The sequence below is a fragment of the Xyrauchen texanus genome, chromosome 48, assembly GCF_025860055.1.
Source record: "Xyrauchen texanus isolate HMW12.3.18 chromosome 48, RBS_HiC_50CHRs, whole genome shotgun sequence".
Taxonomy (NCBI): Eukaryota; Metazoa; Chordata; class Actinopteri; order Cypriniformes; family Catostomidae; genus Xyrauchen; species Xyrauchen texanus.
The window spans coordinates 27281766-27303158 of record NC_068323.1 but is presented as its reverse complement, the minus strand read 5'-3'; the positions used below and the strand labels follow the sequence as shown (position 1 = coordinate 27303158).

The 21393-nt window shown below is 35.8% G+C and overlaps 3 protein-coding genes across 4 annotated transcripts in view; 1 reads left to right on the top strand and 2 right to left on the bottom strand.

The window, feature by feature from the left end:
* Nucleotides 1–8136, bottom strand: part of sirt7 (sirtuin 7) — a 29692-nt gene extending 21556 nt beyond the window's left edge. The window contains exons 1-3 of the mRNA XM_052121707.1: nucleotides 8032–8136; nucleotides 6305–6442; nucleotides 5685–5789 (exon numbers count right to left, since the gene is read on the bottom strand). Coding sequence (XP_051977667.1) covers nucleotides 5685–5789; nucleotides 6305–6442; nucleotides 8032–8136 — 348 coding nt within the window. The remainder of the gene's footprint in view (nucleotides 1–5684; nucleotides 5790–6304; nucleotides 6443–8031) is intronic.
* A 483-nt stretch (nucleotides 8137–8619) lies between these two features.
* ncbp2 (nuclear cap binding protein subunit 2) lies at nucleotides 8620–13295 on the top strand. The gene is made up of 4 exons (XM_052121716.1): nucleotides 8620–8803; nucleotides 11892–12073; nucleotides 12507–12645; nucleotides 12942–13295. The coding sequence occupies exons 1-4, from the start codon at nucleotides 8729–8731 to the stop codon at nucleotides 13011–13013; spliced, it is 468 nt and encodes a 155-aa protein (XP_051977676.1). The 5' UTR covers nucleotides 8620–8728; the 3' UTR covers nucleotides 13014–13295.
* Nucleotides 13296–13471: 176 nt separating this feature from the next.
* Nucleotides 13472–21393, bottom strand: part of senp5 (SUMO specific peptidase 5) — a 49204-nt gene continuing 41282 nt past the window's right edge. For both annotated transcript variants that reach the window (XM_052121702.1, XM_052121701.1), the window contains exons 7-11: nucleotides 19168–19245; nucleotides 18515–18652; nucleotides 18361–18444; nucleotides 18181–18231; nucleotides 13472–16334 (exon numbers count right to left, since the gene is read on the bottom strand). In XM_052121702.1, the coding sequence (XP_051977662.1) occupies nucleotides 16200–16334; nucleotides 18181–18231; nucleotides 18361–18444; nucleotides 18515–18652; nucleotides 19168–19245 (486 nt within the window). In that variant the 3' untranslated portion in view covers nucleotides 13472–16199. The remainder of the gene's footprint in view (nucleotides 16335–18180; nucleotides 18232–18360; nucleotides 18445–18514; nucleotides 18653–19167; nucleotides 19246–21393) is intronic.

Genomic DNA, 21393 nt, shown 5'->3' with positions numbered 1-21393 from the left:
TGCAATCATCTGTCATAGCACCTCAGAAAACAGTGTTGAATAAGTTCCCTCATGTGCAACTTCAATCCTTCGCTATCATAGGTCACGAAGAGCTAACAAAACTTATCGAAACATCAAAAGCCACAACTTGTTTGTTAGATCCTATACCAACTAAGCTCTTAAAAGAGGTATCTCCTGTAATATCAGAACCTCTTCTTAATATCATTAACTCCTCGCTATGCTTAGGACATGTCCCAAGAAACTTTAAAATGGCAATTATCAAACCGCTAATTAAGAAGCCACAACTTAATCCTGGAAAACTTGCTAATTATAGACCGATTTCAAATCTCCCGTTTATGTCAAAAATACTAGAAAAGGTAGTATCCTCCCAAATATGTTCATTTCTACAGAGAAATAGTATATATGAAGAATTTCAATCAGGATTTAGGCCTCATCACAGTACAGAGACTGCACTTATCAGAGTTACAAATGACTTGCTCTTATCATCTGATCGCGGCTGCATTTCTCTTCTAGTGCTTTTAGATCTTAGTGCTGCATTCGACACGATAGATCATAACATTCTCTTGAATAGGCTGGAGAATTATGTTGGAATTTGTGGAGTGGCATTAGCATGGTTTAGGTCATATTTAGCAGACCGCTACCACTTTGTCTATTTAAATGAGGAATTGTCAAACCAAACAAAAGTAAAGTATGGAGTGCCACAGGGATCAGTTTTAGGGCCTCTGCTTTTCTCCATGTATATGCTTCCCCTGGGAGATATTATCAGGAATCGTGGAATAAGTTTCCACTGCTATGCTGACGATACACAACTTTATATTTCTTCAAAACCTGATGAGATTTCACAATTCTCAAAATTAGCAGAGTGTATCAATGAAATAAAAGATTGGATGGCCAGAAATTTCCTTCTACTCAATTCTGACAAAACAGAGGTTCTAATTATTGGACCAAAAAACTCTAAAAATAAGCCACTAAAATATAATTTGACTCTAGATGGATGTACTGTTACATCATCTTCAACAGCAAAGAACTTAGGTGTTATATTTGATACCAATCTGTCCTTTGAAAATCAAATTACAAATGTTTGTAGAACAGCATTCTTCCACCTATTGCTAAATTAAGGCATATGCTCTCGGTTGCTGATGCCGAAAAACTAATTCATGCGTTCATGACCTCAAGACTAGATTATTGTAATGCATTACTGGGAGGATGGCCAGCAAGATCAATAAATAAACTCCAATTGGTTCAAAATGCAGCAGCCAGAGTGCTGACGAGAACCAAGAAATATGATCATATCAGCCCCATTTTATCATCGTTACATTGGCTACCTGTTAAATTCCGTATTGATTTTAAAATTCTGTTAATTACGTACAAAGCTTTGAATGGTCTAGCTCCGCAGTACTTTAGTGATCTTCTAACACGCTATATTCCAACACGTTCATTAAGATCGCAAAATTCTAGAATATCAAAATCCACTAAAGGAGGAAGATCCTTTTCATATTTGGCTCCTAAACTATGGAATAGTCTCCCAAACACTGTTCGAGATGCAGACACACTCTCTCAGTTTAAGTCTAGACTAAAGACTCATCTATTTAGCCAGGCATACACCTAATTTATCCCACAATTAGGCTGCTTTAGTTGAGTCTGCCGGAACCAGAAACCAGAAACATTGAGCATGATCTCTAACTCTGCAATAAATTCAATGGCATCTACGCTTACATCTTTTTATTTGTTTCCCTGTCTCAACCTCGGGACTCCTACCCTGAGGTCACCAGAACCGGCTGGATCCAGCACCATTCCTGCTTCATGTTGGACTCCACTGCTACATGTCGCAGAATAATGATGACTAAATGCAGCCGGTGCCAGCCAAACATCACTTCAATCTATTATGACGGACTTCAGACGATGAAATTATGCCAACTCCAACCTGCATCACCTCGGTCTATTTATGGACTACGATCCTGAAATGAAATACTTAGACTAACAATTGCCAACAAAAGCCTTCATCAGCCAATTAACAAGGACAATTGCATCTGTGAACTTCTGCAATTAATCAAGATGGACTTCAAAGACTTTGGTCATTAATCTTACAGTTCAAACACAATCTATGTTTAATCAATGACCCTTATCACTTAGTTTAATAATTTTAAACCATGATTTTACCTATACATAATTAATATTTACATTACATTCATAATGTTAGCCAGAGGGAACTGGCCCCCACAGTGAGTCTGGTTTCTCCCAAGGTTATTTTTCTCCATTAATCTACATCTTATGGAGTTTTGTGTTCCTTGCCACAGTCAGCCTACAGCTTGCTCACTGGGGTTATTAATACAATTATCATTTAATTATTTATAAACACTATTAAAATTCGTATTTTATCTAAATTACACAATGATGATTAATCAACTTTATAGACATTACAGTTCTTATCGTCTGTTAATGCTAATATTCTGTAAAGCTGCTTTGAAACGATGTGTGTTGTGAAAGGCGCTATACAAATAAAATTGACTTCACTTGACTTGACTTGAAGCCTGCCCACAGCACCTCATGAGGCACTGAGCCGAATGCATTGGCAAGATCCAAGAAAACCACATGCAAGTCTTTCTTTTCCTTCTTGGCTGTTTGTACCTGGTGCCAGATGACATTTACGTGTTCCAAGCATCCTGAGAACCCTCATATCCCTTCCTTCTGCACTGAGGTGTCAACATATTTTCTAAAATGATTCTAAAATGTGGAAACAATAATAATAATAAATATAGCAAGCATCGATACTGGGGTAAAGCCAATTTTTGGCACCATGACCAGCAAAAGAAGCTTTGTGACAAGTTTTTAGTTAGAGTCCGATGAACAGTGTATGAGGAGTTAGAAAAAGTAACTTTTTAATCATAAAAACCCTGTTTATTTTAAAAAATAACTAAAAATAGCTAGTTCTTAGAATTTTTGTCCAGTATGTGGCACTGTTCTGAAACTGTTCAGCTAGTATCTGGGCATGATGGTTATCATGCAGGAAAGCGTTCAAGAGTAATACACCAAAATAGCAATTTTTCTATCTCTATAGCGGTTTACGTACAGTAAATTAGTAAATACAAAATGGCAGACTATTTATTTACTTTATTAAATCACAGCCTTTGCAATTTAATAATCGCACAAGGCCATATCGTGGTTTCGATTTTATTTTGATTAATTGTGCAGCCCTTGTTATAAGCCAAAATAAAATCTGCTTTTGCTATCTCCTGACCAGAAGGGGCAGTGCACCAAAACGCAGCAGGTAACCTCACGGCCTAATGGTGATGACACATACCAAGTTTCGTCCCAGTCCCTCAAAGTGTTGCAGAGATATAGCCTCAATTTCAATTTTGTATGATCTTTGTCGAATTCGTTGAAGCGCCATTCAAAAACGGTATGGTTTATCAAAATTCTGTGAATAACTTTTTGTCGTAAGTGCCTCTAGATGATGCAGGCCAATTTTCGTGCAAATTGGACAAACGAAATTATGTCATAGGGTTCAAAAGTTATTAACATAAATGCAAGTCCAAATTTGGGCAGTTCGAGGCACTAGAGGGTTTGAGGTAGAGACGCCAAATTTGACAAACAAAACAATAGGGGTATTTTGACCCCTAACAAAGAATGAGTGGGTGAGCCAAAACATGTGACTGGTAGTGTATTTTATAATGGGTAATATTTACGATACACTCGTAAATTATTATTAAAGTATTATTTTGTTGGCAATATAAAATTAACCAGTATCACACATACATGTGTGACTTTTATGCACTTTTCATTTGGCCATTAAGATCCCAAAGGAGCGTAACCAGTTTCCAGTCCACTCCTTATGTAATGACTGTGTAGAATCTCTGATTTATACTTAAGTAACAAAAATATGTTAAGTTGGAAAGTTCATGATTTTTTTTTTTTTTTACATATATCAGTAGGGTTGGGCGATGTCCCCTAAATTGGCAGTTGACGATGTTGACAGTAAAACATCGAGATGGACGATGATATCGTCGATGGGGCGGGGCGGGTTATATAATTTCATATAATTTTCAAAATATGACACATTATAATTTCGTTATTTTACTAACCCCACTAATGACTCGTCGGCGCTTTATCAGTAGGTTGCACGACACGTGAAGCTTTTTTTTTTAGCTTTCACTTAAGAAGAGTTGTGCACTTTTTATTTTAATATATCTCTTTACATAAATACTATTTTCCACTTAAAAACTATAATTTCGTTATTTTACTATCCCAACTGACTAATCCGCGCTTTCCAATAGGTTGCACGTAAGGGGAAAAATATTTCTTCCACTTAAGAAGAGTTGTGCACTTTTAAGCACTTTTTATTTTAATATATCTCTTTACATAGATATTTTTTTTCTACTGAAAAACTATAATTTCGTTATTTTACTAGCCCAACTAATTAGTAGCCTACTCATCTGGGCTTTTTAATATATTGCGCCTAAGAAAAAAAAGTCGTCTTTGGGCAGCCTTCTTGCGAAGAGAGCAGCCACAGCCATGCACACTGATGAGCAAAAGGTCGAGGCAGATATGACCATGTACCTGCAGGAAATGGCCATTGATGGGGAAGAGGACACGCTGACTTGGTGGAAAATGAACGACAAAAGGTTTCCGTTCATGGCAAGATTAGCACGGAACTATCTGTGCATATGTGCTACCAGTTCTCCATCAGAGCGTGTCTTCAGCCCAGCGGGTAGTGTAGTTACTCCAATCCGCAGCTTATTAAAACCAGATAAAGTGAATATGTTGGTATTTCTGGCCAGAAACATCGAAATTTAAACATGGTCTATGGTGAAAGATATTAGACTTCTTTACGCATTTTTCGCCATCCGTTGCGGAGCTATTCGATTTTGCATATTATTTTTTAAACGTTCATTTGTGTAGTTCATATGACCACTTTACAATATTTCAATAACATAATTTATTTTGTAGCCTGTGCTGAAGTTAATTGTGCTGCTAATTATAAGTGAAATGTTAATGCCGAGTTTCGGTCTGAGTGTTGTTCCCGTTTTCTTGTTTTATTTGTTGTTGTTCTATGTTTTAATAAATGTGTGTTATTCATATTCAACTTGTTTCTTTCATTTGATTTGACATTATGGATTTATGGCCAAGGAAATGTTTCTTTAAAAGTATTAACCAGACAAAAGTTATTTGACGTTCGCTGGTCTGGGTTTATCTTAAACTGCCGCTTCAGTGTATACAAGAGTATGTGACAATGAGCAAGATTTTCTGAGACACTACAACTACTAATAATTAATTAATAAAGGCTATTTTCTTGTAGCCTACAACATAAAATATTTTAATCTAAATGTACAGTGTAAGACATGTAAAAAAAAGATGAAGCTAACAATCAATATTTGTGTAGCCTGCCTGACACGGTATTTTCACAGACTAACACGTCATATACTACAGTATTTAAAATAGCATATATGCATTAGTTATATTCTCAATTTAATTTACAGAGCAATCCCTGCAAAGTTTTTAGGTTAACTATAGAAGAGACTAGGATTAGTGAGTCACACTAGCAAGACTCGCAAAAGGGGGCGTGGCATCACGATGGTGGCTCTACATCGTGATGTTGGTCAGCCATCACGATGTACGATGATATCGTCCATCGGCACAACCCTATATATCAGCAGCCCTACAGAAATGAATGATCTGACACATACAGTGCTGATTCCTGCTCCAGTGTAGATGACAACATGCTTGGCCTGCTGTATTGCCCCTGCCAGCTGCTTCACTTTAGTCTTCAGATTCTGAACATCATCAAACACCTGTGACCATCAGAACCACATTCACAAGATCAGTGACATTGAAAGACTGAAGGATAAAATAAACAGACAGAGTACATTTAGCATCATATATAAAAGAGTCTACTGTAGCAATCATACTGTATGTCTATATTCTGTAATAGTGGTCCGATATCTGGAGTGCAGGTATGGAAGTCTTATAAAATGGAAAATACTGTATATCAACAGTATTTATCATAAAACATAGAATTATGTATTATAGAAAAGAGACAATGTATATAAAAGATAAATTGCACATATAAAATAATACATGTAAAATGTAAAAAACATATTTTCAATTAAATTTACTTTATAATTTTACACAATATGTGCTTAAAATTCACTCAAAAATAGCTGAAAACAAGAATGTATACTCAGACTAAGAACAGACTTCTGTTAATCTGTCAAGCAGGTATAGTTATGGACTGGCATGATAATTTCAGAATGGCCAAATATTTCATCCGACACATTGATCTCTGAAGAGTCTGTATGAAATGTACCTCCTCTTGTTTTCTCTTGAGCAGGTATGTGCGCATCTGTCGTCTGTTCAGCTCCTGTACGGTGTCCTGATGCAGCTGCAGCAGTGCACGCTCCTCCTGCGTCCGCTCATCCTCACACTTCTGTAGGACCTTGGAGATCTGTCATCCCACGCGCCACGCACATAAGCACACGCACATACACGCACACACACACTTAACTGTGTTAATTTCACTTGATGATCCCAAACATCTCATCATATATGACATATATGATCATGCAAGGAGAGCAGGACATGAATAATGCTTTTGATTATAATGATTAAAACATTATTACATTTAAAGTAGCTTTACAATGATTCGCAGCATAATGTAGCAAATGACTCAACTGGACTGAAGGCACTGGAGGTGATGCAGCAGGCAATAATGCCCAGCAGGTTTTGACCTGTGCACCTGATTATTGTTTTTGTAACCTGTGGTAACAGTATATGAGTGAATCTCATGAGACCTGTCAAGAAAATGTCCTGGTCATATTTAACCCCAAATCAATACAAAGAAATGAGAAATTATGTTTTTCTTAAAGGAAATGAACCAGTAAGATCTTTAGCATTGTGACATTATTTTCAGGATACTTAAGCACATTTTACCACTCAAAATTCTCATTACCGTGACACCTGGATGTTTAACTTTTTTTATTCCCACTGTTTTCAATTATGAATCTCATTACTATATTGCCATCTTTTTTTTTTGCCTTTTTTTAATACTGTACTAGTAATACTACATGCTTATGTTTAATGATTTTTAAATGTAAATCATTGAAAATTAAAGGCAGTAACAAGAGAGTACAACTATGATGTATAAATACTTAACAATTAAAAAAAAAAAATCACATTGCAGCTAAGAGAATGTCATAATGACATTTAATCAAATTACGGTAATGAGAACTGGGGAGTAAAATATGCATATCTGTCATCCAAATAATGTCACAATGGAAAAGAAAATCTTAATGGCTCTAAAATAGGTCTCGTTTTTATAAGCAAAATAAAATGTCTACATTATTTTGTAACACTTTACAATAAGGTTACATTTGTTAACATTAGTTAATACAAAATAAAACAATACAAAATTACAATGAACAAGCATTGTTAGGAATAAGCATTTTTTAAGTTAATTTCAACATTATAATAAAAAAATTTATAGTCAAAAGTTGTATTTGTTCAAATTAATTAAAGCACAATGAACTAACATGAACTAACAATGAACAGTTGTATTTGTATTGTAATATAAAAATTATAAAAAATATATTGTTAATTGTTTGTTAACGAGATACCAAATGCATTAACTAATGTTAACGAAAGAACTACTATTGCAAAGAGTCACCAATTATTTAATTAGATTTTGGAACAAATAGGACCAGGCCATTGTTTCGTGAGAATCACCCATTTGCCACCACACGTAGATAAAAAAAAATAACAAATAACGCAACAAAATGACAAAAAAGATTCTGAAAGCTTAATATATTATTTCAAATATGACGTATTTAGTGTCAACAATATTATATATATAACACATTGTTTCTGTTATTTTTATTTTTAGATTAAATATGACCTGGGCATGCTTTTAATAAGATTCAGCGTCACTATTTTAGCTAAGCAATATTAGCTGTTCTTACCGGCTGCACTGTTTTAATTGTATTTATTCGCCTACAGTCGGTATTAATGAGTTATACATGTAATGTTTAATGTTCATACCGTCTTTACTGTTTGTCTCTGGGCCTCGCGCTGAATTATTTTCGCTTTTTCTTGCGCTTTTCTCTCCGCTCGCGCAGAGCAGCCGCTGTCTGTGTGCGCTTCCATGCTGGACATAACTAGTGACGTCACTGAACGTCATCAAATTAGAAACGCTGCTTCCCAAAATTTACAAAATATATGAGAAGAATATATAACATATTTGAAGATAGAAGAAAATATATCAATATATATCTTATGTAGTTCCTTTGATAAACTATTCAAAAGTTGTTTGTACAACAGAGTACAAAAAAGTATTATAATTGCTCATTAACGTCTTGTTAAAGGTAATTTAATGTAAATTCTATTTTTATTATAAAAATATTATATATAATAATAATTATTATTACTATTATTATTTTGTTATTCACGATTACTACCACTACTACTGCGAAATTATTATTATGAATTCCTATTAATTCCCAGTTTTGTGTGTTGCCGCTTTGGCAATAGTATATGTAAAAGAACCTGTTCTTTGAAATTGAAATTGAGTTCAAACATACTGTAGGTGGCGGTAATGCGCTATTTAAGTTTGCGAACAGCCAAAAAATAAAGAAGAAGAAACGCGTTTGTGCTTCCGTTGCGTTCATGCTGGTGATTTGAGAAACATTCCGTTTCTGTGGTTCTTCTGAATTTGTGTTTTAATTTTTTTCATTTAATTATGTCTGTTAAATTAAACGCTCTTTACAGCGACTCGTATGTTGATATAAGCCAATATAGAGACCAGCATTTCAAGGTACGTCTTTAACGCATTTGAAAGCATAAAAGCACCATGTTTGGTGATTGTTTTTATTTACAGCTTTCCCTCCTGTTGGTTGAATTGACTTTTGGTGAGGAAACATCAAGCTTTACACACACATCTAAACGAATATATAAATGTAGCTAGACTCAACAGATCTGTGCGCGCGCGCGCATAGTCGACTTGTTTCCATTTAGCATTTTTCTGATTTAATAAAAAAATTGGCTTTATTATTATCATTAACCATTATTAATATTATTATTATCATAACAATTCAAGCAAAACGTTGAAAATTAATATATTGAAATTTCTATGTAGACTTATTTTGTATGCACTTGAGCTGGCATGAATAACACGAATGTTATCAAGCATGATTTGAGAACATTTCTTCTTGTGTGCTTCACTGGAAGCAAGAAAATCTGACCATCAATACAAAGGAGTTAACATGCTTAATGTCTCACATTTGTCCTAGAAATAGCTTAGAAACATCACAGAATGCTTATTTTTCCCGAATCCTTTAAGTTTCAGTTTGTTTACAGGTTAAATTAGGTCTTGAATCCCAGATTTTAAATGTGGAACCAGGCATAAAAAAAAAAAAAAACATGAAATCATGAGTTAAATTGACCTGTATAGTGATAGAAGCTGAGATGTATGAGCTGGGGTGGACTGGCCATCGGGAGCACTGGGAGTTTTCCCGATGGTTTCGGCAGACACGTTTAAGCTCATAAAAGTTAGTGCTCATCTGTTTCATTCTCCCTCTCTCTCCCCAACAGTTTCCTGTACATTTTAACTGTCTTTTCTAATGATAAATGGCAATATCAATAAAGCTTCTATTATATACCGTTTGCAATTATGTAGATATCTCATTTAAACAGATGTGGTTCACGATCCTCATGAAAATCTAGTGTTTTTTGTGTCAGGCGCTGCTGCTTTTATAACTTCCTCTGAAGCACATATTCTATCAGCCAAAATCAAAACTTCAGGATCAAAAGTTCCTCTGATTCACAAATCATGATGGTCACAATCTAAGCATACAATTCAGGCCATTTAAACTGTCAGGAGATTGCTGCTACTCGCTGGATCCGCACGTGTGCGTGAGTGCAACCAAAGTGTTTCAAGCAAGTCAGTCTACTATCTGCCATGTTTGGAATGCTCTCGGGAGGCTATTACCAGTAAAAAAAAAAAAAAAAAAAAGGGCATGACAGTGCAGCTCCTATCTACTTAAATGGGGAAAGACCGAATCTCCAAAACGGTTAGTCAAGATTATGATAAACCTATTTCAAAGTAAAATCTGACAACACTGTTATCATAAATGGCGCTTCTGTACCTTACATTAAGCTAAAAAACAAAATGTTCCCAGCTTTTATAGCGCATGCGCATTCTCGAGTTGATTGACAGATGTCTGTATCTAAAAGGTGATTGGCTCTATTACCTGTAAGGCAGGACTTCCGATCTACATCCGTTGACTGTTGTCCGTGAGAGCTTTTTGGTTGAGCTTTCCAATTTCTCACATTCTTTTTTTATAGATGTGGCCCGTCTCTGGTGCAACTTCAAGGTTAAAGCGCTTCATGTGTGCTATAAGTAAATGTCTTATTCACTGTGTACTGTATGTACAACTGGTTTGATTCTGAATTTTTTGAGAAAATGTGATTGCTAACGTGGACATGCCATCCATGGATAATGGACTATTGTGTGTACTGTTATTTCCTTCTTCCTAATATATTAATTTCTTCATGTGCAAATAAATGACCACTATCTACCATTTTAAAATACAATATTATTTTTTTAGATTAGGATTTATATTTAGATAGGTTTGATTTCTCACTACACCGGCCCATCCTACAGGCAAAATAGACAGCTAGCTTGGTTACAACATGCCCGTGCAGACCTCGACAGAGTGAATCAGGATCAAACTCTGTAAGATGAAGCCCATAAATGGTTATTTTTAAAAATTATACTTTCATTGTAGTGAATTTTTGTTTCTGTGCATTAACTCTGTACCTGCTGTGGACCTCATTTTTTGACATGCAAATCACAATAATGGTGACAACTAAAGACTACATATTAAGAATAAGATGAGCTCTGAATTATCAAAAATGACAAATAAATGAAAGATACAATAACAGCAACATGTATAGAATCTGCAAACAGTAAAGCTATGAGCAGTACATAGTTATTTGCATAATTTATTCATAACGCAGGGAGCTGATGTGCTGCTTGCTGAATAATGCTCACACTTGATAAAATGCAGAAAATAAGTCATGAAAAATATTATTTTGTGGCTATTTGAGTATTTGAAGCATGCTTTGTTTAAAGGATGGCAGAAACAGCACTTGTCAAAGCATTGGGCTTTTCACTTTTTCTCAAGAATAATCTGGGGATTGAATTAAAACAATATTTATATATGTACATATACATATTCTGGCTAACCTTGTTTTCATTATTTAAATTCTATGAACATTTACACAGTTATGCGAGTAATTGACATGAAATTTAAAGCATTGTCATTATTGTCTTGATGTGACACTTTCTTCATCTTACTATTTTAAACATCATTTTATGATCTTTTATAAATATATATACATTAATAATATAGTATATTATACTTGTTTCCACAACCTCATACTAACTCAGACAGTTTATTTGCACTTCTAGAAAGAAAAGTTGAAAGGTTATGATCTTTAAAATCTTTGAAGAAATGCTGACTTATCACATAAAATACACATTTTCCCTTGAACTTTCATGTACACAGTAACCAACATCTGTATGTTGGGAAAAAAAGAGCTATAAAGTGCTTATTTTTAGTGCTTTCTCTAAAAAAAATATTTATTTTTTTTAAATCCAGTTTTATATATTGTAAAGTTATGACAATTTTTGCACTGTTGGGGCCCATTGTTATGACTAGCAGTCAATAGAATTAATGTATTTATTTGAATTGAGCCGTAAAACGAGCCGGTGTGGCGTGTCTGGTTTGGTGGGCTGCTCTGGGCCAGAAAGTCCAGGGCCACTTTTTAGTCCTAGTCCACCCCGTGTATGTGTAATGACTGTGTAATGTATGCGTTTAATATGCTGGGATCTCCTTCAGGGTAACCGCTATGAGCAGGAGAAGCTGTTGCGTCAGAGTTCGACACTGTATGTGGGGAATCTGTCCTTCTACACGACAGAGGAGCAGGTACATGAGCTCTTCTCTAAGAGTGGAGACGTCAAGAGAATCATCATCGGCCTCGATAAAGTCAAGAAGACTGCCTGCGGATTCTGTTTTGTTGAGTATCCTTTGAATTCAGAACCAGAGGTGAAATTATTTTATATTACATTATCCTAACCAGTGTTGTGTGTAATTGATTACAAAATAATTCACTGTAATCTAACTACTTTTTAGTCAAAATATTGTAGAGCATTACATTTAAAATTCTTGTCATTGGATTATAGTTACTGACTTTGAACTAAGATAATTACTTTTAAGGACATTACGCACATTACATTTATATAATATAGTTATTTTTGCAGTTTAGTTTCAATAAATGCTCTTTTTGGACTGGTGAGGAAGTTTTGAGTTCTGAAAATAACTGTTATAGAACATCCATACTCTTGTTTATAAAGATTAAGATGAAATTGATAGTTTTAAAATTCAGTGAACGGATCCTGCTGTCAAAGAAAGAAACCGATATGTAGATTGTGTTCTTTAACTGTTGATCCGAAGATATTACACTCGGGCTGATGCGGAGCATGCAATGAGGTTTATTAATGGCACCAGACTGGATGATCGGATCATAAGAACAGACTGGGATGCTGGCTTTAAAGAGGGCAGACAGTACGGCCGTGGAAAATCAGGCGGGCAAGTAAGTGCAAAGAGCAAACCTGTACATTTAGAAAAATGACTACTCAATACTCAAATGTATTCAAATAATGTATGCAGTTTCTTTTTTTTGTGTATTTCCCATTTTTATTATATTACTACATTTATGTATCTGGAAACGAGCCCTGATGTTTTTAAGAAGTGTTGCAATATGTTATTTTTCTATAGCTTGGTCAATGCAACTGAAGAAAAAGTGTGAACCTCACAAAACCTGTCAAATATATTTTATATAATGTATGGGTCGGCAGTTTTTACAGGTCCAATCTGTGTGTGTTTCAGGTCAGAGATGAGTACAGACAGGATTATGACCCTGCCAGAGGGGGTTATGGGAAGCTTGTGCAGAAAGTGTGAATGTCCCGTGTTGGTTTGGACTATTCCAGATCAGAGATCAATACAGGCAGGTTTATGATCCTGCCAGAGTGGCTATGGGAAATTAATTCTGCTTCAAAGTGCACCCGAGGGCCATCAGACATTTTAATGTTCGGGATACACAGGGACAAATCTGTAACTAATTCAGTATTTTATTTTTTGTAAGTTTAGCCCTTTAATGCCTGAAAGTCATTCTGTCTGACAGGTGTAGTCTGGTTTCTCTCTTCTTTTTTTTAAATAAATATGAGGGTTTTTTTTTTTTATCAATGTGTGCCTTTTGTTTTATTTGTAGCGTTTGTCCTTGAGAAGAAATCTGTGTATACTGATTGCATAAGCGCTTCATGGCCACCAGTAGACCTTCTTCACAGTAACACCATCTTTAATTTTTGACAGGAATGACAAGGCTGTGAGGAATAGACTTACAGTCTCTTCTATGGGGTTGTTTAAAGGGTTTGGAGTCATTCCACTGATGAAAAAAAAAAACATCTTTCCAAGAAATTTCAGTAGACATTAATCTACAGAAAACATGGGAAATTAAGGAGTTGTTAAAAATGACATATGATGTAGGAGCTTTATACAGCGCATGTCATTAAGTTAGTATAGACCCTCTCAGCCTTGTTTTCATTCCCATCAAAAATTTAATATGGTGCTGTTGTGAAAAAGTATCCACCAGACTCCAGTGTTTAAATTCTTCAGAAGCAGATCCAAATTTAAATTTTTACTTTAAATCTCCACTTTCACTTATACAACTGAAAGTAATATGTGGTGGCTGTTTAGTTTTGCTTTCACATCTGAAAAGGAAAGTGAAGATTTTGAGTAAAAAAATTGCATTCTGTTTCTCACCCACACCTATAATATCACTTCTGAAGGTATGGATTTAAACACTGGAGCCATGTGCATTTCTTCTAGTTTGCCTTTATGTAATTTTGGAGCTACAAAGGTCTGATCACCACTCAATTGCATTGTATGGGCTGACAGAGCTGAGATATTTTTCTAAAAGTCTTTGTGTTCTACTGAAGAAAGTCACAAACATCTGGGATGGCATGAGGGTGAGTAAATGTTAAGAGAGTTCACCCAAAAATGAAAATACACAATGAAATCTTATGTTCAAAGTTGAATACAAAAGCCACTTTGCCAGAATGGTTATTAGGATTGCAAATAACAGGGCTGCACATTTAGACTATATTAAGCTATCACTTACAAGGGGACAAAGTATCAGTGGAGTAATTGTCAAACTTATTTCCCATGAATTTAAAATACAACAGCACATGTTTAGTTTGACCTCAAAAGGTGGATGAGCAACATTTTCTGAAGGTTAAACCCCTTTACACTGATCAGGTATACTTAGGTTAAAGAACAACAAATTTGAGCCCTGTTTTATAGCCTGTTCGTGGAAAGTGCACAATGTGTTTGCAAGCACACAGCAGACATGGTACTGGTTATTCAACATGGTTTTATGTGTTTTTAAATAATGATGAACTAGTAGTCAGGAACTCAGTCATATCACTATCTGAGGTTATGATCCGTTGGTAGATTTCAAGTAACAAAAATGAGAGTATCAGTACAACTCTCTGTGACTCCTGAAATGATTGGTCTCTGACAAGGATAATTGTACTGTCCTAAATATGTTTGTACCAAGCTGCAATTTCACAATGTCAAAAACTTAACAGAACAGTAGGCCCCAATCATGATTACTGTCATACATCACAAACACTTGCTTCATACATTTTGCCTAGTCTCAGTATGTCTTAAAGTAGTATTTCACTCAACAATTAAAATCCTGTCGTTATTTACTTCCCCTTATTGTTGTTCCAAAACCAAATTACTTAAAAAGTCGATTATAAGCCGAATACTAGCCCCAGTCACCATTCACAGTAAGTCATACAGGTTTGGAACAACGTAAGTAGAGTAAATGATGAGAGAACTTTATTTTTTGGTTGACCTACCCCTTGAACTGATGATAACAGTCACTTTACATGATTTCTTCAGAGCAGCCTTCATCAATTAAAATCTAAATAAAAGGCATAAACTGCAACAAGCTCATTGTGCCCATTAACTGATCAAACATCAGTAAATGACAAAACTACAGACTTGCGTTTCTGAAACACTTAAGAAAGTGTCAAGAGTAATTCTATAAAGAACGTCCAAGCAAAAACAGTTGAGAACAAACAGCTTGACATCAACCCCGTGGCTCTTTCATAAAATAGTTCAATTTAAAGGGAAACTGTTAACAGCATCCTGGTACAGGACATGCTTAGGACCTCGGAAAGGTGGTTATTAAAGTTTATGGGGGTGGTCGCTTCAATATCACTGGGAGATCGAACTTTGGAACCCTGCCTGGGGTACCTGTTCTGCTTTTCCACTGAAGGGGCATCTCGAACTTAGTTTTAAATTCTTATGTCTTACATTTTAGTCTTATTTTCTTTATCATTTCCATGTAAAGCACTTTGAATTACCACTTTGTATGAAATATGCTATATAAATAAACGTGCCTATCGCCACTAAACCTTGCTTTTAACTTGTAAGTTAAAGATGACTGGACTGTTAAGATTCTCCATGTTTAACCGAACATTCATATAAAAGCCTTTTATAAACACATCATGTACCTCAACAACAATGATGTGATATTTAAAAACAATGAAAGTCATTTTCATAATGCAAAGCAAAAACTGCATTCTTAACCAAATGCAACCTCATAGAAATGCATGGGCTTTGTGATGGCGTTATAGGCTGCAAAGATGAACGGCAATATGTTTTTTAAATTAAAATGAGTTGTCAGATAAAAAACAAAAATGCACACAACTGTATGGTTTTGAATCTTTCTGATTGCCAGTAAACTGGTCAATTTTCTTGTTTGTTTCTGCACCATCTCTGAGAAGTTGTTACAGCGTCCTTGTAAAAACAAGGTTGAAATTGTCAAAAAAAGGCATAATTGAACCACCAATGTCTAGCGAAGAGGTAAACGCAACCTGATGAAACGTATTCAGTGGCTGGACGAACAGGAATGTTTGGACAGATTTAGGAAGCTCCAGCCATGCCTGATCCATATTTAGGATTTCTTGGTCTGTCCATGAAGTTCAATCCCTTCCAGACACTAGGAGTATATCTATGTTGGTTTGTCTTGGTCTGTCCATGAAGTTCAATCCCTTCCAGACACTAGGAGTACATCTATGTTGGTTTGTCTGAGTTTAAACTGTCAGATAACCTACAGTTACAAAGTTCTCTGTAGATCCTCTTGCGGACTTGAGGCATGTCCTCTTGAGTGAACAGCAATGGCTTATTGAACGCCAGGCACTTACAGTACTGCAAAAAGAAAACACTTTTTAAAAGGATAGTTCAACCAAAAATGAACATGTCAACTGACTTTCTTCCGTGGAACAAAGGAGAATTGTTTGAGAATCTTCTTGCAGCTCTATTCCCTACAACCGTTCAGTGGAGTAGTAATGTCTGAAGAGGTGGGTACAATGTGAATTTATGAAGGATACATTTATGAAGTATTTACACAAAGTTTAACTGCATATGTTACATTTAGCAGGGAAATAAAAATGATGGTGCATTAGACGCTGGAAATGTCATTTCATTACATAATGAAACGTAAAATATGATTGGTTAACAAATATCCAAATCACGTCTGAAATGAACGTTCTGATTGGTGGATCGGCTTAGTCGGACTGTCGGTCTTGCAAGTGCCATCAGTTGCGTTCCCACCTTCGTGTGCGTTTAGAGAGAAGCTCTCTACACTTTTTAAAATAAAAAACAATTCACTCAACGGTGCTGCGGCATCACGTTAGTAGATTAAAAGTTCCAAGTCAAAAGCCTACTCGTTGTTCTGGCGGCCATATGTACAGTATCATCACTTATTTTAGGTGGGTATACGCAAAATCCTAAAAAAGATAGGTGGGCATACACCGTATGCCTGCACATGCCCTAGACTACACTACTGCAACAGTTCACATTAACAATGTCTTTAAAGCTCAAAAAAGGACAACAAAATAAACACACCATAAAAGTCACAGGAGTCCATATGGTATGTGTGCTACAATTACAGTCTTCTGAAGCCATAAATTAAGCTTTGTGTTAGAAAAGACCAAAGCTGTAATTCACTAAAATCTTCCCCCCGCTGTTGCTCTCAAGTCTCATTCTAAATCCCAAATATGTAGTTGGTGTATCGTGTTCACAAGAACTACATCAAACCTGGCATGACATGCTGGCATTTATTAATCTGAACTCTGGTACGAGTGAGATATGACAGCTACAGCGAAGGGAAAGATTATCATTGAATAACAACTTACATTTTGGATTGTTCCTAACACAAAAGCTCTCAGATGATTTCAGAACACCTAGAGTAAGTGATGCACCGAAACGAAAATATTTGGCCGAAAGCAAAAATCCTGGACACACTGGCCCGAACACTGAAACTGATTATTTTAAATTAGACTTTCCAATTAAACATTTAACATTAAACAAATAAACATTCCAGGAAGAATTCTGAGGTGAGCTAAAAAAAAAAGTAGCGCTTCATGAAGCATGTATGCGCGTGCTGCTATGAGTGAGTGAGAGCAGGTCAATAACAGAGCAGCACTCATTCACTGTAGCACGCTGAGCATGCAGACTACAAACTGTATTTACTTATTAAATGCCTTATGGCTTCAAGAGACTTTCAATATAATGCACAAGCCATATGTACTTCTGTAATGGTGCTTTTATGATTCTTCAATGTCATATTGAAGATTAACATTGATGGATCTGACATACAATAACACACATTATTGAAGCACTAGAAAACGCTCTCAATGAATGCGCTAATGACAAAGAGAGTGATCACTCCACTTCTGGGGATGTGGACTTTAAGGTGCTACATAAACAATAGTTTCTGTTCAAATTTTTTCGGACTTTATTTCTTTTATGTCCAAAAAATTAAAATAGCATAAAGTGCATAAATCATGTCGATTACTATAATTATAGTTTTGTGCATTCAATTAAAAATATATATTTTCCATTTCTCCCTGTGTTCCATTAAAGAAAGACCGGATTGGTGAAAGGTGAATATTTTTTTTTTTAACGAACTAAACCTCTCCAAATGTCATTTCAATTGCTTTATTATTTAACAGGTATCGTTAATGAAAATGTACGCAAACATTTAGATTACCTCCAAGACAAAAACTCCACAGTCATTGTCGTTCTTCTGCTGTGGAATGGGCTGCAGAGGAGTGCAAAATCAAAAATAAATCTCAAAAGCAGAAACAAAGACTTTCAAAACATCAGGCATAATTTTTTTGATGTTTGCTTGATTTACAGTGGAGTCATAATCTGAACATGTTAAACAGACCTTGTTGACAGCAATCTTCCAGCCTTTTTGAAATACCAGTTGTTTCTTCTCTTTTGCCTCTGCAACAATGTATTTTAGGATGTTCTGTGGATAACAGCAACACATCAGTTATATGTGAGGATTTGAGCATAAAGCAAACTTAAAGCACACTTACATCCACAGCAAACTTGAACAAGATGCCCTGGGAGTCATAGAAATTTATGTTTTGCTTGAAGACGTCCACAGTTATGAGCGACCAGTGAATCTCCAGGTGAAGAGGAATCAGAATCAATCTCTTAGAGAATAGATCAACCTAGACATATCAACAAAGAGAAAATTAGAATTAAACAACAAAACAAACAAAAAGACAGATGACATGAAACAAACATCATACAGATCAAACTGAACTCATGGACAACACAGGAGATTAGACAAATAAATCAAACAAAATGACCAAAAAATTCTAATCATACAAACAAGACAAAAAATAAATAAACAGAAAAAATACATCAACACAGAGGACATTAAACAAAAATATAAGTCAAACGACCAAACAAACAAATACAAAAAACGTCATCCAAATTTAAAAAAAAAAAAACAACAACAACAACAACACTAAAAACAACAAAAATACATCAACACAGAGGATATTAGGGGGAAAGGGGAACATCACACAAACAAAATGACATAAAACTAAAAAACATATTAACAAACAAACATACATCAATCTAAACCAAACAAAATCTTATAGGAGATTTATTATCAATAACAAATTAGGTGTAATATTTCTGCATCTATGTGTGATATTTTGCATACTGTAACATTAACCTTTTTAGTCCATCGCCTCACTCCTTCATACCCTTTAGCTGCAAACTGTCGATAAAAGAAACTATTGAAGAAATGAACCTATAAAATACAAAACAATATGGGTTAAATCAACCATAGGAACGGAAGTCATCTTACAGTAACCAATAATTGAGAAATCTTGTGCGGAATGTGCAGTACTGAATAATTTTTGCATCCAAAATCATTACAATTTCAAGCTCTTATGGCACAAAGAGAATTGCAAAGATTATGACTTTCTAAACATACAGAAGACCACAGATGTCATGAAATAGGTTTTTAAAAAAAAAAAACATTTCCTTGATTTTCATAATTTTCTCAAAACACTACACATACATTTCTCTGATCCAAGATTCATACTTTCAAAACGCTGTTGACACAGGCAACTAATTCAAAGCCATATTCTAAAATTATGCACATGCCAGGTTAACAAATGCCTTCATATTCACACAGTATCTGCTGCATTTGTATATGCACGCAGCAAAGAAAATACATTTACTCACTATCTGCTATAAAACCCAGAGCAAAAATAATGTATGGAAAGAGTAAGAGGAAATAGGAGAAAGATGTGACGAGGAACGAGAAAGTTTTTCTACAACTCTTTCAGGGGTAAACTTTGCAAGAGTTGAGGAAAGACCAAATAGAGATGAGAGGACGAGGGCAGCAAGGTGGAAAATGAGAGTAAAGAAGACACAGAAGAGGCTCAAACTATTAGAGCATCTAACTGATCATGTTATGAATTAATGTCTCTATCACAGACAGAGAGTTCAGCCTGGGAGGAGAAGAGGGAGGAATGGCATTGCTCTGCATATCACAATCAATGTCACTGGTCAATATATATATACATACACAGTGCATCCGGAAAGTATTCACAGCGCTTCACTTTTTCCACATTTTGTTATGTTACAGCCTTATTCCAAAATAGATTAAATGCATTATTTTCCTCAAAATTCTACAAACAAAACCCCATAATGATAACATGAAATAAGTTTGTTTGAAATCTTTGCAAATTTATTAAAAAATTAACAAAGTATTCACAGCCTTTGCCATGACACTCAAAATTGGGCTCAGGTGCATCCTGTTTCCACTGATCATCCTTGAGATGTTTATACAACTTGGAGTCCACCTGTGGAAAATTCAGTTGATTGGACATGATTTGGAAAGGCACACACCTGTCTATATAAGTTCCCACAGTTAACAGTGCATGTCAGAGCACAAACCAAGCCATGAAGTCCAAGGAATTGTCTGTAGACCTCCGAGACAGGATTATATTGAGGCACAGATCTGGGAAAAGGTACAGAAAGATTTCTGCAGCATTGAAGGTCCCAATGAGCACAGTGGCCTCCATCATCTGTAAATGGAAGAAGTTTGGAACCACCAGGACTCTTCCTAGAGCTGACCGCCTGGCCAAACTGAGTGATCGGGGGAGAAGGGCCTTAGTCAGGGAGGTGACCAAGAACCCGATGGTCACCATGACAGAGCTCCAGCATTTCTCTGTGGAGAGAGGAGAAACTTCCAGAAGAATAACCATCTCTGCAGCACTCCACCAATCAGGCCTGTATTGTAGAGTGGCCAGACGGAAGCCACTCCTCAGTAAAAGGCACATGACAGCCCGCCTGGAGTTTGCTAAAAGGCACCTGAAGGACTCTCAGACCATGAGAAGCGTCTGATGACACAAAAATTTTACTATTTGGCCTGAATGGCAAATGTTATGTCTGGAGGAAATCAGGCACCGCTCATCACCTGTCCAATACCATATCCCTACATCCTTGATGAAAACCTGATCCAGAATCCTCTGGACCTCAGACTGGGGCGAAGGTTCATCTTCCAGCAGGACAATGACCCTAAGCACACAGCCAAGATAACAAAGGAGTGGATACGAGACAACACTGTGAATGTCCTTGAGTGGCCCAGCCAGAGCCCAGACTTGAACCCGATTGAACATCTCTGGAGAGATCTGAAAATGGCTGTGCACCGACGCTCCCCATACAACCTCATGGAGCTTGAGAGGTCCTGAAAAGAAGAATGGGAGAAACTGCCCAAAATAGGTGTGCCAAGCTTGTAGCATCATACACAAAAAGATTACAGGCTGTAATTGGTGCCAAAAGTATTGAGCAAAGGCTGTGAATACTTATGTACATGTGATTTTTCTTTTTTTTTTAATTTTTAATAAATTTGCAAAGATTTCAAACAAACATTCACGTTGTCATT

Coding starts and splice junctions, on each gene's coding strand:
- ncbp2 (XM_052121716.1), top strand. CDS start 8,729: ATGTCTGTTAAATTAAACGCTCTTTACAGCGACTCGTATGTTGATATA. Junction 12,074..12,506: donor TGCGGATTCTGTTTTGTTGA/GTATCCTTTGAA, acceptor GTTGATCCGAAG/ATATTACACTCGGGCTGATG. Junction 12,646..12,941: donor GTGGAAAATCAGGCGGGCAA/GTAAGTGCAAAG, acceptor TGTGTGTTTCAG/GTCAGAGATGAGTACAGACA.